General features: G+C 41.1%; 1 protein-coding gene across 9 annotated transcripts in view; it reads left to right on the forward strand.

The window, feature by feature from the left end:
* The window catches only part of VEPH1 (ventricular zone expressed PH domain containing 1), a 209302-nt gene that overhangs the window by 139962 nt on the left and 52239 nt on the right, over window positions 1–17101 (forward strand). For all 9 annotated transcript variants that reach the window (XR_012906257.2, XM_025184857.3, XM_075937780.2 and 6 more), the window contains 2 exons: window positions 607–746; window positions 9988–10122. Coding sequence is in view for 8 of the 9 variants with exons in the window: in XM_025184857.3 (XP_025040642.3) it covers window positions 607–746; window positions 9988–10122 (275 nt within the window). In the remaining variant the exon portion in view is untranslated. The remainder of the gene's footprint in view (window positions 1–606; window positions 747–9987; window positions 10123–17101) is intronic.

Here is a 17101-nt window from a genome sequence, read left to right on the forward strand (position 1 = left end):
ACTTGGTCCAAAGGTAAAGTTTTATTTGGTTGCTACCCATGTGAGGGTGCTCTTTCCACCAAATCTTTTAAATAAGAATTAGTTGTGAAGAGTTTGAATATATCTGCCTATTTAATAAGCAAGTAAATGTACATACAAGCTTTGGATTATTCTTTAGCAAAAAGGAAGTAATATACATTGAAATCCTAACTGTCCTGTGGAATGAGTGATAAATGGCTGTATAAGGTGTAAACAGTGGAGTTTTATATGTGAATGGGTGAAATATAGCTCTGTGCACAGGATCAGTACAGGGCCTATGTACCACTTACTCTGGATTATATTTTAAGTGGTACATTGACTGTGTGCTGGCCCTTTGCACCGGGACAAATTTCACCTATTTTTAGTTTTCCTGACAAATCATACTGACTACATCAATATCTACTGTTGTCTGTATATCAAAATGTGAGAATGAAAAAAATCATTTAAAAATTTACGACGGTATATTTCAGATCTGAAAATAGTGGTATCCTATAGCTAAAAGTATTGCATGTTTAAGTGTAAAGTAATATCAGGTAGTTAAATCTCTTTTAAGTAGTTGATGTTAATATTATGTATATTTGTTTCTAGATACTGTTAGAAGTTGTGTAGCAAAGCTGTTCTTCAGCTGCCCCCTGAAGGGTCATTACTGCCTATACAGTAAATCCAGTTTTACACTCACCAGCCGACAGCCTCAGCTATGGATCCATATCATGTTTCTCTTTCAGCAGGTGTGTGCAATACATATAAATAGGTGGCACCTCAATAAATTGTACATGAAAAAAAAACCAATGTTTTATTGTTAATTCATTTAGATATGTTTATCATTTCCATTACTGTACTGTTCATTTGTGTGTCCTTTGAATTTCCCCTTCTGGTTTCTCAGAAGTGGACAGTTACTTTTAAGATCTCCACTACCCAGTGCTTTGCAGTAGACTGACATACTGTTGTGTGACAGACTATGTGCCTTCTGTTAAACATAACAAATTAAGTTACCCATATGAAATTCAGAAATCTGAAGTATAAACAACATTGGACCAAAATCTGTCATCCTTATGCAGGCCAAACTCCCCTTAAAGTCAAGTCTCAATTCTGCTTCCATGGAAATGAACAGACAAACCTCAGTATGGTCAGGTCTGTAGACTTCAGTAGGTCTTTAAGATGCTCAGCATCCCTTAATCAAAACACCCATGGAGGAAAAACCAGAGCAAGGGCATCAGGGTTTGATCAGTGGTATTGATCTATTGATTAAAATTATTCTTTTGATGGCTATTTTAAATATATTTCCAAAGAAAGACCATTAATTGATCATGCTTATACATGTTTATTTGGAACTTCCACCTCTTAAGCAGCACCCATCTATCTATCTATCTATCTATCTATCTATCTATCTATCTATCTATCTATCTATCTATCTATCTATCTATCTATCTATCTATCTATCTATCTATCTATCCACACATATGAGCACAAGCATTAGCTTGAATAATTTAAAGTTATAAAGGAAAAATAAATCTGCATTTCCTGTTCAAGATAAATCGTGATGTTTTTCTTTTATTCTTAGTAAAAAAAAAATCAGCTGATTATAAACTAAATAGTAGGTAATGATGCAGCATGCCCAATGTTATTGCTATCTTAGTAATTAGGGATGGAAAAGACCTCTTGGATCATTGGGTCCATCCTCTGCAAATAGAAGGCATAGTGACATAGAGGAAAAATCAGATGATAGACTAATGCTACCATTGATCTTGGCTAAATGTTTGCTGCATGAATATTCAACACCCATATGCTACGTTATAGTTCTCATGGTCTTAGGTTGTTTTAACAGATCAAGATACTCCTATATGTATGATGTCCTAGAAAGAAGTACACAAAAAAATCAGAAAATGTGAATGAGAAGAACCATTTTGATTTAACTCTTTCATTTCAAGTAAATATAGCAGTGAGCTGAGCCCTCCCTACGAGCTGCGGTCTCATTTTAGCACTGTCAGCAGCTGATTTCTGGAGGTGATCAGTGTTGTGACAGCCAGCAGGTTGTTAGGGTCTTATGGGGCAAAACCACCAATGTCACAGCTCTCTGGGTTAGCTGGGTAGAGAAAAGTGCAGTACCACCCATTGCCACGAGGATCTGGAGCTGCTCCAGGCCCTAATGTGGCAGAGCTGGTTGTCATTGAGGAATCATCACCCTGCAGGACATAGACCATAGGGAGCTAAGAGAGGAGGCACAGACCAGGGAATTCAGGTTTCTTTCATTTTGCATAGCAGAGTATATGACTGTTTGGACAAGCTTCCTTAGGCATATATGTTCAGATAGCAGAGTGGAAGCTACAGTGTGGGAATAGCAACTTTTTTATGTGAGGCTATTTCAGATCACAATCTCTTGCCCACTGTTGCCTCTGCTTCTCCACATCTAGAGAGTGCTGTGGGAGAGGGAAGGGGTGGGTGGGTGGATGTTCTGATTTGTGTGGATGTGGGCAGGAAAGATTCTGAGCCGGGTGATGATTAGTGTTGGTAACCAATGGAAGAATCCTGAACCCGGGTTGGATTCTGAGCTTGTCCTGGAGATATTTGTGTATATTCTGAGCCTTTGGGTGTCAGATGGGAGAAGGTGCCCATCTTCAAAAAAGGGAAGAAGAATGATCCAGGGAACTATAGGCCGGTCAGTCTTACCTCGGTTCCTGGAAAAATCATGGAAGGGATCCTTAAGGAATCCATATTGAGGCACTTGGATGAGAGGAAAGTGATTAGGAATAGTCAGCATGGATTCACAAAGGGCAAGTCGTGCCTGACCAATCTGATTAGCTTCTATGATGAGGTAACTCGGTGGACATTGGGAAGTCAGTGGATGTTATATACCTTGATTTTAGCAAGGCTTTTGATACGGTCTCCCACAATATTCTTGCCAGCAAGTTAAGGGATTGTGGATTGGATAAATGGACGGTAAGATGGATAGAAAGATGGCTAGAAGGCCGGGCCCAACGGGTAGTGATCAATGGCTCGATGTCAGGATGGCGGTCGGTTTCTAGCGGAGTGCCCCAAAGTTCAGTTCTAGGACCGGTTTTGTTCAATATCTTTATTAATGATCTGGATGAGGGGATGGATTGCACCCTCAGCAAGTTTGTGGATGACACTAAACTGGGGGGAGAGGTAGATACGTTTAAGGGCAGAGATAGGGTACAGAATGACTTAGACAAATTGGAGGATTGGGCCACAAGAAATCTGATGAGGTTCAACAAGGACAAGTGTAGAGTCCTGCACTTGGGACGGAAGAATCCCAAGCATAGTTACAAGCTGGAGGACCAACCGGTTAAGTAGTAGTTCTGCAGAAAAGGACCTGGGGGTTATAGTGGATGAGAAGCTAGATATGAGTCAACAGTGTGCCCTTGTAGCCAAGAAGGCTAATGGCATATTAGGTTGCATTAAGAGGAGCATTGCCAGCAGATCCAGAGATGTCATCATTCCCCTTTATTCGGCTTTGGTGAGGCTGCATCTGGAGTATTGTGTCCAGTTCTGGGCCCCCCACTACAAAAAGGATGTGGACGCATTGGAGAGGGTCCAGCGGAGGGCAACCAAAATGATTAGGGGGCTGGAGCATATGACTTATGAGGAGAGGCTGAGGGACTTGGGTCTGTTTAGTCTGCAGAAGCGAAGAGTGAGGGGGGATTTGATAGCAGCCTTCAACTTCCTGAAGGGAGGTTCCAAAGAGAATGGAGAGAGGCTGTTCTCAGTAGTGACAGATGGCAGAACAAGGAGCAATGGTCTCAAGTTGTGGTGGGAGAGGTCCAGGTTGGATATTAGGAAAAACTATTTCACTAGGAGGGTTGTGAAGCACTGGAATGGGTTACCTAGGGAAGCAGTGGAGTCTCCATCCCTAGAGGTGTTTAAGTCTCGGCTTGACAAAGCCCTGGCCGGGTTGATTTAGTTGGAATTGGTCCTGCCTAGAGCAGGGGGCTGGACTTGATGACCTTCTGAGGTCTCTTCCAGTTCTATGATTCTAAGGTTCAGGGCTGAGCATGTTTAAGTGGTTGGCTGGACAAGGCCCAAGTGCTCACTCTGCAAAGATCTGGGAGCAGCTAAGCCACTAAGCAAGAACAAAAGGAAAAACTATGTAGCACTTTAAAGACTAACAAGATGGTTTAATAGGTGATGTGCTTTATCACCTATTAAACCATCTTGTTAATCTTTAAAGTGCTACATAGTTTTTCCTTTTGTTTTAGCAAGATCAGACTAAAATGGTTACTTCTCTATTACTACTGAGCAACAAGTGAGCTGTTGTCTGCTCCAGCTTGACTATGCAGAGCCCATGGGCAGAAAAGAAGAAATCGATTCTGCAGGCTTTTAAGGGTCTGGTTCTTTCTTGGAAGTAGTGAAGGGAAAGGGAAAGATACTAATTAGCAATTGAGGGGCAGAGAGAGAATTCAAGGAAAGAGAGGGGAAAAGGGAGAAGAAGAAGGAGAAATAGGAAAGAAAAGACATATTAAAATTAAAGGGGGTAAACAAGAAGTTGAAGAAATAGGCTGAATTTGAAAAGGGAAGTTTTTTGAGGAGAAAGAAAAGATGAAGAAGTGGCCTCAGGGAGAAATAACCTGAATACAATTGTGCATGATAGAAAAATCAGAGCCAGGGAAACAGCTGATGGAAAAGATCAGAAAAGATGTATTGAAATACATGAGAACGAGCAGAGAAGAACGATCAGAAACAAGGGGGAGATGTACTAGGCGAGTAAACAGCCTATTTCTTTATTAACTTACATACTGATGCCAAAACCACACCATCTTACTGTATGTTAACAAAATTACTTCAATCCTTCTCTGTTTCACTCTGTTGTATATTGTGAACCAATTGCAGTGATGATATCATCTTTCATTCCACCTTTATTTCCTCATGCTTAACATTTTCTTTTTATGTTTTCTTTTAAAAAACCTCTCCATGTAACTCTCTCACCAAGATTACATTGCATGTTGGCTTGACTCTTTCTGGCTTTTAGTGAGATGAGAAATATTACAAAGCTTATTGTTCTGTCTAAGCAGATTTCCCATCTCTCTTTCTTTCTGTCCTATTCCTTTTGCTTTCTTTTCCAAACTCCTAGCCCCACTCTCGAGCCTCACCTCATTTAGAACTCCTGGACCACAACCTCTTCAGCTACACTTTGGCTTTAACGTGTTTTTCACTTTCCTGTCTTGGGTAATTGCATTAGTGAAATTAAAAATGTTGTTGCCAAACTGAAACCCTTAATTTTTGGCTCATCTGAGTCATAGCAGCTTGTATACTGATGCTGTTCCTCATCTGTTTATTCTCTCCACATTTTTGATTATTCATCTTCTATGGGCTGTTGTGTACTGTGTATGTATTTTTTTTAAAAAAATCTGGAATATCCTCCCTCTATACTATGCTAGAAGCTCACAAGAGCACATTCTTCCACTGATGCACAGGAAGTCCCACGTGTAATGCCCTGGGTATCCAGAAGAGAACAGATCCCTGAATGTATAGGGCTCATCATGAGTCACCTTGCACACTCGTGCTGAGGAGAATGGGGCATAAAGCACTTTCCTGGGCCATCTCCATCTGGGCTGTGCATGTGTGTGGGTTAAGTAGTGAGCAGGCAGGACTGCAACCAGAAGTGAAGACTTGGCTCTGCCTTTCTAATGTGCTGGCTAGTAAAGCTGAGCCAGGCTAGAAGGGGATATAAACTCTGCTAGGAGGACTAAAATATTTCTCCTGTTTGGAGCAAGGGGCAAACAGGGGCAGAATGGTGATTTCACTGGTGGTAATTCCTGGTATGAGAAGACAGGCGTGTGCTAACTCTAGTCCGCTATAAACTGTGTGTAGCTATGGCAGCACAATCAAAAGGAGGGAGTAGCCACCTTCAGTATGTACCCATAGTCACAGATGGGATCATATTTGGGGTGGCTAGCCCCCTCCTTCTGCTGGCACTACCATAGCTATGTTCTATTTTTAGCATGCCAGTGCAATTAGAACTAGTGCAAGTGTGTCTCATTGAGCTGCAAATTACACCTTCCACCTTCATTTCAGTGTAAATACACAGGATTCTCATTCAGTCCCCGGTGTGCTCCTGGAGCAGTGCGAGTCCACATTACCCATTGTCCCTACCCCTTATTTCCCTAGCAGTTTATGTTCTTTTTCTATCATCTTTTACATCTCTGGCTTTGTTTCTATTCAGAATTACGGGTTAATATTGGGGTCCTTATAACTTTATTCTTCTTTTGAAGTAATTAAAGTAAAAATTACTGTTGAAGATCTAGAGCTTGATTTTGGTGCCACTGAATTCCCCTTGGCTTCAGATGTCAAGTCAGTAATATTTGGTTTTGTGTCCTTGCACATACATTGTACACAGTAGTATATAGGCTCTTCTGTGGAAAAAAAGATGGTTCTTATTATGTTGTATTCACTGTTCAAACCCTACTGTGCACTAACATGAAGTTTGTTCTATTGTAATTTACACTTTTTCATTTGTTTGAAACCCTAAAAGCTTTTATTCATTGTATATATAACCATTATTAAATCAAATATCATGCCAAAGTCATCCCTGCTGAAGGCAGTGGAATTGCACAAGTCTTGAATTTGGCAGATAATGTATTTACAATGTGCTAATAATTAACTAAATTGAGTAAATGCTATCTGTAAAAAGTCCTTTTTTGACCAAGATCCATAAAAATATTACATAGTGTTTCTAAGGAATTATCAAAGAGTTATCTTATTTTTATGAATAAATGCTATGTTTTACCATTTATTATACTTTTTTTTTATCGAGTGCAAAGGAATGGTCTCATATCTCCATAACAGATCTTGACTTCTGTCTTCTGCTCTCCCTATCATTGTGTTAGTCTTAGTTAATAATTTAAATATGCTTTTAAATCCTTGGTTGAAAGTTGTGGAACTGCACATTATTATTTATTTTATGTATTATTTATTGTTATTTCAAATTGGATGGATTTTGTGCTCATAGAGGGAGCAGAATACTTTACTTCAGATCTGTTTTGTACATCTAAAAGGAGAATGTTTTCTCCAATTAAATTATTATTAAGGACAGGAATGAAGGTAAAATAATGGATGATCCCAGAGGAAGAAAGAATAGTATTTAAGAAGTACTGACATTTTCTGAAAATGGAAGACCATAATCACCAGCTGAAGAGGAACAAATCTAGTTCAGTTTTTCAAGTCAGATTTGTTTATTTATTAAGCTTTTTCATACAGCAAATTTTGCATCAGAGGATATAGGTCAGTTCTACAGCCACATGCCCTCTGGATTAATTGGTCTCTTCATGCGTGAAACTGTATAATATGCAGGATTGGGACTGCCCACTATTTTTAAGATTGTCCAATATTTTGCATTATAAGACTCTGTTTTTAGTTGCTTGTAACTTTGCCAAACTTTAATTGTTTGGGTTGAAATTTTTCACACAAAAGTATCCCTCAAGCAGAAATTGTTTGAGAAAATGTAAGCCAAAATGTTTCAGCCATGTCTAAGAATGTGTCTTGGAGAATATAAATTCAGGACAATGTAGCACTTTAAAGACTAACAAGATGGTTTATTAGATGATGAGCTTTCGTGGGCCAGACCCACTTCCTCAGAGGAAGTGGGTCTGGCCCACGAAAGCTCATCATCTAATAAACCATCTTGTTAGTCTTTAAAGTGCTACATTGTCCTGCATTTTGCTTCAGCTACCCCAGACTAGCACGGCTACATTTCTATCACTATTGGAGAATATATGTTGTTTTGCCCATATTAAAAAATGTATGGTAATCTTTTCTTTGAACCACTCTGGCACCACTCTATTAGAAATTTGGCAAGGAGTGGCCTTAATGTCAGAGATGTGCCTTTTGCCATTCCTATAAAAATATGCCTGAATTTGGCCAAATTCTGACTGTTTGAAAAATCACCATTCAACCATCACCATTAGAAACTTCTGGTAGATTTTAACAGCTGACTTGCCTAAAACTTGCATCCACATGGGGCATATTCCAGCCCAGATCTGAGCAGGCTTTCCCTGCAATTGCATCTGTAGACTCCTTTGGTCAGGTCTGGCTAGGATCAAGTACCAGAACTGAAAGCAAGGATCTATGTCTTTTGAGCACTCAGTGACCCCTTTGCTGGATCCAGGCAGCATGGAGGAACAAGCTCCCTGATTCAAATGCTGAAGAGGCATGAGCCAGACTTGAGGCTGTGTGTGCAGGGAATTACATTGGAGCAAGGATCCTGTGGGAGGGAAAGTGCATGACTTGGAGGTTGTGGGGTTGAGAGGGAAATTGGAACTGGTTGTTGGGGTGAAGAGAGAGACCTGGAGCTGGAGAGGAAGACTGGGACGGGGTGGGCGATAAGACAGGGTTTGGGAGATGGGGCAGACTGAGACTGGCTGGAAGAGGAGATTTAGACTAGTGGGCCAGGATACCAGGCTGGGGGACCACAGAAGGAAATGGGGGAAAGAGAAGAACTGAGACTGGATGAGGAGATGGAGGAGCCTGGGACTGGCTGGGCAAACAGTCTGGGACAATGAGCCAATCTGGGGAGCGAATGTGGGACTGTAAGCTAATGGGGACAGGGAATGAGTGTGGAGGGGAGGGATGAGTGGAAGCCAAGTGACAGGAGGGAGACAAATAAGATTAGGAGCCAGGAGGAAGGGAATAGGATTCGCTGGGCAAGAATACTGCAGACAAGGAACTAGGGAGACAAGGAATGGGCATGGCTGGGCTTTGAGACTGGAATGGAAAATGTGAAGGGAAAAATTAGGTTTTGATGTGCAAGGAGGCTGGGATAAGAAGTTAATTTTTTCTCTTCACTGGGTTTTCAATGTGCACATTTGCTAAAAGAGACATAAAGCTACTATTAAGAGTTCTGGTACTGCTACTAAATATACACCTCTATTCAACAGTAGGTCAGCATCATTAACACCACGTTTCTGACACGCAAGGAGGTAAAGTGACTTTTCTAAAGTTACCTGTGGTCTAGTAGCAGAGCCAGGAATAGAACCCATGTCTTCTAAGTCCGGTGTGCTTTCTATCACCAGTACCACTATACAGGCAGTCCCCGGGTTACGTCAGTCTGACTTAAGTCGGACCCCTAGTTACGAACTGGGGGGGGGGGGCACAGCCAGTGCGGGGTGCCTCCCCCACTGTCGCCGCCTCCGCTTCCCCCCAGCAGACCAGGGAGACGTGGAGCTAGTGCCCCCCCCCCAGCAGACCAGGGAGATGGGGAGTGGCTTTTCTCGCCACGGAGGACGCGGGCAGCGGGACCGCCGAGACGCGCCGCAGTCCCGCCACCCGCGTCCTCCGCGGCGAGAAAAGCCGCTTCACATCTCCCTGGTCTGCTGGGGGGGGGGCGCAGCTAGTGCGCCACCCGCCCCCCCCCAGCAGACCAGGCTTTTCTCGCCGACGCCTGGGGTAGAGCAGCTGGGGTGCTGCCGGGTTGGTCCATTAGCGCCGAGGAGCAAAAAAATGAGCCCCCAGCTGCTCTGCCCCAGGTGTGTCCGATTCAGCTGCTGCTGGTCAGTTTCAACAGCAGCTGAATCTGGACGCCAGTTCCGACTTACATACAAATTCAACTTAAGAACAAACCTACGGTCCCTATCTTGTACGTAACCCGGGGACTGCCTGTATACTAGGGCTATGTGTGCACATGCAGGACAGTAGCTGTATGCCGTGTGTATATAGCAGACTAGCTTATATAAAAAAATTTAATGAGTCAAATGTCTGTGAAACCAGGTATTGTGCAGAGAAATTATCTCAGAAGAATACACAGGAATTATTTGATTGCACAGATTTATATACTTTGCATTGATATGAATCAATGTAAACCACACTGATTTTTTTAAATATCAGTATCTAACATTTTGCTCTTGATATTAGACACAAGGATTGTGATTACTTTGTGTAGTTGTATCATTCTGAACCAACAGCAGTACAGTTTTTAAGGACTCAAATTAAATAATTTTTCTTTTCAAATATTTTCTCCAGAACTTGTTTCCACAACCCTTGTCCATACAAAGTAACTCTCTGCATGTCCTTAAAAACCTGTGGGAGAAGACACAGCTGAAAGGAACACACAGTTTTGAAACGGCAATGATTCAATCTACATTTCCACATCAGAAGGTAAACATATATTCTCTGGTGGGAGAGGGGAGGGATGACTTCAGTAGATGTGATGGCTTTATACTTTTATGTTTTCTTTACTACTGAAAAACAAAACTCTTACATGTGCACATGTGTGCACATGCATAGTATTAACAAATCATAAATATTTTAGCAATTAAACATTGGCCCTAATCCTGCTACCAAAGAAATCAATGAAATTTTGATGCTGACTTAAGTCAAAGCAGGGCCAAATGTAGGTGGCCTCTGCTCCTTATTTCCAGCTACTGAATCGCATTAAACAAGGACAAAAAATACTTTTTTGATATTACTTTTCCATGTGAGCAATTGCTGTGTTGCCAAAAAGATGCTAAGGATTTGCACTGTGGAAAGGAGGTGGCCCATGACACTGAGAACAAGATGGGAAGTGGTCTGTGGACAACAGGTGGGCTGTTCAAGATGCCCTAGCAACACAAGTCCCAATAATTTTCAATCTTTCTACTAAGAGGTGATCTGAATTAGGAAAATGTTTGAGAAGTACTGTTTTCATCACTGGTAAATTACAACCTGTTTCCACTGTCTTGTTCTGTGTATGTTTGTATAGTGAAAAGAGATACCGAGTAATTTTATGTCACTAAACTTCTTTTGCCGTCAGTGCTGTGTAGCTCCGATCTTTTCTAGAGATATTTTCATTTATTACCTTGCCAAGTCCTCTTCACCTAGTTTAATCATGTGGCTGCTTATGGTTTGTTCACGGTGTAGGTGTAGGGGGTCTCTCTCTTACATAAACCCCATCCAGCTGGTAATGGGATTGACCAGTGATCAGCAAGAATTTTATTTCTGAGCTCTGTAGTGAATCCATAAATGTGTCATTTCGTATAGTACTTTGAAATGCCTCCAGCTTTCACTAAGCCCTTACACATGCTTTAGAGGAGTTGATAATGAAGTGAATGAAAACAGTTGATGGTACATGTAGATTTTTTCCTATTTAAATACATAATTTTAAAGGATAGAATCAGAATAACTGCCATGAGGGACTATTTAGATTCCATGTGGAAATTTCACACAATTGTGCACAATGACTTGGATTCTATGAAAACAAGGATTATTACACACTGCGTTCTTAACATTTATCAGTTTAAAAGATTTTTCTAAACTATTTACTGTTTCAGAATTGTAGGGTAAACTGTTTCAAAGCTATTAATCAGACTTCATGGAAAAGACCAGTAAAGGATTTTAAAACAAGGAGTAGAAATATTCTTGCACATGTACAATTTTTTTCACTTAAGCTAAAATTGGATGAACTAAATTGTCAGATGTAGTTTTAAAATTTTCTTTCTCAGGCTCAGAGTAAGTATGGAAAATATCCATCTGAAAGTATTATTTGACTAAAGTTATGACAGTTGAAAATATGAGTTGTTAACAGAAACATCTTCTGAAACTTAAGGTGGTAGCATTACGTTAGATATCCTGATGCAACATATACCAGTGCGTGCACATCTTATACAATATTTGCACATACAGATTCTTTACATTCAAAATTACATAAAACTAGATTTGAATTCTTTATTCCCAAATCACAAAGCTGGTAGCAGCTCATTTGCTGATATTGGAGTAACTGGCACAGTACTATGAACTAGTAGGAGATCTGAGACCTCAAGTGATGTGAAGGTACTTCTGGCTGCCTTTTTAGACACAAATTGAACCCCAACATACAGACTGAAGAACTGGGATGTGCACTGGGTAGATTCATGGAGTTCAGTAGAGTTTGCAGTAGAACCACATCATGGCCAGCTACAGTAGTCCCCATGGCCAGGGCATTGCCTTTCCCTATGAGGATTGACCACTAGCTCCATATTAGCTCCTCTGCCCAAATTCCTCTCTCCATGTATCTACCATGAGCCCATGTCAAAGCTAGGTCAATAGCAGCTAAGCTAGTAGTCAAAGCCAGAGTTTGCAGTCATGAAGCAGGAAGATCAGAACCATGAGTCAGGAACTGGTCAGGCCAGATCAGCACACAGGAGGGTAAGAGGCAGGAAACCCACTGGAGGTCTGGAACAAAAAGCCAAATGCCAAGTGTCAGGTTGGGGTGGGATACCAGGAAATCCGGGAGCCAGAGCCCACTTGTTCAAGCACCTTTCTGTTCCTGCTGCTGGCTTAAATAAGACCAGTGGTTCAATGAGCCATACCAGGGCTCTGCCAGTCACATCCAGCAGACATTGTTAGTCTTGCGTATTCTTCGCTTAATCCTATTACTCCTATTCTTTGGGGACAATTTCATCATTTTTTTTCAATAGTACTTTCTTCTTTCCAGTAATGGGACAGTACTGTGATGGGCTGAAATCACAGAAGTCCCCTTAGGGTTGTCCTCTGGTATGCTGATCATGCCACTGACACACACACACCCTTCCTGCTCCCTGGTGCATTCCACCACCCTGCCCTGCTAGGCCAGATACTTTGGTCTTCCTGCCGGACAATGCATAGAGTTGGGGTTTTGAATCCCCTGCAGGGCAGCACAGACAGTGAACCACTTCAGCTCTGTTCTCAGGTCTCAGTACTCAGGAAACCAACCCCCAAATGGGACCAAACCCCCAAATAAATCTATCTGACCCTGTCTAAAAGTTTTACACAGAGGAAGCTCATAAGGTCAGCCCCTTATGTAAATGAAGGAGAGAAATGGACAGTAGTTGCTTACCCCACTCCTGGTAATAATTATTTACACAGGGCTTGCAGATAAAAAAAAGTTTTTTATTACATCTACAAAATAGGATGTAAGTGGTTGCAAATGAAAACAGTCAGATCAAAGTAAGTTACTAAATTAAAATCCACAAAAAATGCATAGCTAGTTCTAATCCACTAAGAAACTTGTTACATGCAAATTCTTACCCTAACAGCTGTTCTTATTTCAGATAAAAGCTTCAAATCAGAGTCGATCTTTCACTCTGACTTGGGTCCCCAGCTTCTTCAGGCAGTTTCAAAAGTCAGCTGAAAACAAAGGATGATTGCTTCCCATTGCTTAAATTGACTTGCTCCCATGGTAGGAAATCTTTATTTTGCATCCCCCATCCCCAAGGAAAATTACCAGGTCCAAGATGGATTCCAGTACCAGGCAGCATGGTCACATGTTTTTCTAGAATCAACTACAGTTTGGATTTACAGGACAAACAAAGCTATTCACAGGTTGTATAATTGATTACTGAGCCATCCAGATTCTGGGGCCTCAGTAATAACCCTCATTAGCACACTTAAAATTATAAACAGATCCCACACTTTATATTTCTAACTTCATATACAAGAATGATACATACACAAAAATAGGATATACAAATACAGCAGATTGGATCTATAAAATTGATATGTTACATGAGCTGTTTTGCATAAAGCATCTTTGAGTTATGCATATTCATAAGTCAAATTTCATAAGGATGTAGGGCTGTGAAAAGTACATAAAGTACCTGTAATATTAAAACACTGATCCCTACCATGTAGAAAATGAAACTTTGGACACTTGATATGTTATAGAATTGCACAATTAGGATGCTGGATAACAATCAAGTAGATGCAACACACTAAAAACTTAATTTGAGATTTTAAAACTGAGACTCATGCTGTGCAGTATTTGTCTGATTTCACTTCCTTTATTTTTGGTTTGCTTACTAGTAGGGTAAGGGTGATAGAACCTACTGCTGCTCCTATCAACACTAATTGATTTCATTGGCAACATTCTCACTGACTTTTATATGAGCAGAATCTGAACCCATAGTTTAGGAGATTTCTTTTTATTTCTTGTGTAATTCAAAGACCAAGAAGAGTAGCTAGACTCAGGTGTGATGCTATTGGTCCATTGCAGGTTTTTCATTGCTTCTCAAACATGACAGGAGGTGGTTGTAAGAGGTGCAAGAGTGTGGCTGTACACACACACACTCTCCTCAAAGCTTGCGCTTTTTCAGAAAATTTTACTTCAGTTGGAAAATTTGCCTTACTCTGTTTATAGGGCCAACTGTGCAAGACGCGATGTACTCTCAGTGACGATAGTGGAAGCTGAAAACTCTCAAGCACGTTGTGCAGAAGGGTTCCATAACTTTTCTTAAAAGCAATTGTGTGTTAGAATGTTTAACTAACTAAACTCTTAGTCACTTGAGTGTACCAGAAGAGAGGATGAAGTGCTCAGTTATACAAGCTTTCTAGCACTACCTCTGAAAATTCTGGTAACAGATCAGCATATTAGGCTAGATTTCCATCTGATGTAAATGAACAGATACATCAGTTTATACCAGCTGATGATCTGTCCATGCAATTTCTGCAGGTAGAAAGACACTTTAAAAGAAATATTAATATGGAAAAATAGATTTAAAAATAAAATCCCCTTTCCTCCCTTACCATGCACAGGGACATCCTCCCAGGTTTATTTCATTAAAAAATTCAGGGAGAAAAGTGTCTTTACCTTTTTTTTTCTTTTCTATTTATGGGTCCATCACAATGTAATAAAACATGTCTATTCCAGCACCATTCTGTACATTCCATCACAGATAGGCACATGTTCTATATCAGCTTAGGAAATTTAGAAACTCTGGGTTTCTGAAAATGGTTAAAGAAACCACTGTATTCCTGGAAGAATGTAGGCTTTACTGTCCTCTAACAAATTCCAATAGTTTCAGAAGTAGCCTTATTAGTCTGAGTAAAAACAACAAGTCCAGTGGCACAAACAATTTTATTATGGCCTAAGCATTTGTGAGTTACAATGCACTTCATCAGATGCATGAAATAAAAGAAAAAGAAACAGATAGTAGAGATATAGAGATGGGAGTGTTACATCAGAGCTAATTTAATCAGGGTGGATGATGATAATAAAGTGAAAATACCTAAAGCAGAAAATTACTTATTGCAATGAAAGAGCCATTCCCAGTCCCTGTTCAGATTCATTGAGATGGTGTCAAATTTGCATATGTATTCCAGCTCAGCAGTTTCATGCTGCAGCCAGTTTTTAAAAGTTTTTGCTTGAGAATGGCAACTTTCAAGTCTGTAACTGTGTGTCCAGGGACGTTAAAATGTTCTCTCTCTGTTTTTCGTATGTTACCATTCTTGATGTTTGATTTGTGTGCATGTATTCTGTGACCTAGAGATAGTTCAGTTTGTGCAACATACAAGGAGGAGGGGTATTGCTGGCACATGATGACATATATCATATTAGTAGATGCGACGGTGAATGAGCCTGTAGCTTTTTGAAACATTTTTGCAAGTAATTGGTAAGTGGGTGGATAAGATCTTATTTATCCAGTCGATCAGTTTCTTGGTATTTGAAAGTCTGGAGACATGGTAATCTCTGTAGAATCAATCAGAATATATGTCTCTACTAAAGAGAAAGATTAGGAGAGTAGCTGCATTTAATAACATTTAATTATAATAATATGCATTTAATAAATATGCTTTATAGGAACAGTTGAGGGTGCAGTCAACAGGCACTAATGCTCTAGGTATCTATTTTGCTATGTGTGTGTGCATGTTTTGCATTAGGGATGTAATAGTGTGGTCAATTAACCAATTATCTGTCAAGCAAAAGTTTATAGGTTAATGCTATAGACTACACGCATTTCTCTCCCAGCCCCGTGGACAGGGGCTGCTGCCACACTGCACTGCTGCCTCCAATCCAGGGTGACAGGCAGCCAGCCCACAAGGGGAGCTGGTTTTTAAACTCTCTCTCTTTGTGGACCAGCTCCTGCTTGGCACCTCATATGGAGAGATGGGGACTCCTCGGGAGTAGGGCCAAAGTGCACTGGCTACCTACCCCGTCCCCTGGGGTCTATAGAATAGTCAACTAACCAATAAGAATTCATGAGGTTACTTAACTATTCAGTTAACCAATATTTAACATCCCTACTTTGCACTCTTCCATTGTGATATAGGGATGCCAAAGAGAGATCCAATTATTCTCTTCATTGGCACACTAATGCTTTCTGATCCATTAACTGGCTGCAGAGAACAAGTTTAGGTTTTTGATAACATGCTTCTCTCTTAACACACTTAAATATTGTTTGGAAAAAAATTCCTTAGTCATAGTGTTGTTTGTTGGATAGGGAGCCATCAGAGCTGGGTTTTTCTAATCTTGACTCTGTGAGTGGCATATTAATGTGATTTTAGGGTATGTCTACACAGCAGGGCTAAAATCAGAATAAGCTACACAACTTGGCTTTTGGCGCTGTCAACACAGCAGGAAGTCGAAGGAAGAATTCTCTTCCTTTGACTTCCCTTTCTCCTCATGAAATCAGGGTTACCATGAGTCAAGTAAGAAGCCCTCTAGGTCGACATTAATTTGAATAACAAAATGCGCATCTACCTTACAAGCCTTTATTTTGAAATAATGCTACTGTGTAGACAGAACCTGGATGACTGAAATACTCAGTCTGTCACGGTATGTCTACACTACATAGTTAATTCGAACTAACAACCGTTAGTTCGAATTAACTTTCATAGGCGCTACACAGGCAAACCGCTAGTTCGAACTTAAGCAGAGCGCTTAATTCGAACTAGAGAAACCTCATTCTACGAGGACTAACGCCTAATTCGAATTAAGTAGTTTGAATTAAGGGCTGTGTAGCCACTTAATTCGAACTAGTGGGAGGCTAGCCCTTCCCAGCTTGCCCTGGTGGCCACTCTGGGCACAACCAGGGAAACTTGTCTGCCCCCTCCAGGCTCCGGAGCCCTTCAAGGGCCACGGTTTGGCTACGGTGCCTGTGCCAGGTGCAAGCCTGCCAGTACCCAGCCAGCAGACCCTGCACCTGGCACGGCACAAGCCAGCCATCCGCTGCCACCCAGCCCTCCCCCTCTTCCCAGGACCAGGCTGGTGGCTCCCAGGAGCCTGCCCGGGGCCGCAAGAGGCGGGCGCCTGTCTGGTCTAGTGCAGAGATCGTGGACCTCATCCAGGTTTGGGGGGAAGCCTCCAACGTCCACTACCTCCGTACTAGGCACAGGAAAGTGGCCCTCTAGGGCAGGATAGCTGCCA

The sequence above is a fragment of the Pelodiscus sinensis genome, chromosome 10, assembly GCF_052426305.1.
Source record: "Pelodiscus sinensis isolate ZL-2025 chromosome 10, ASM5242630v1, whole genome shotgun sequence".
Lineage (NCBI taxonomy): Eukaryota > Metazoa > Chordata > Testudines > Trionychidae > Pelodiscus > Pelodiscus sinensis.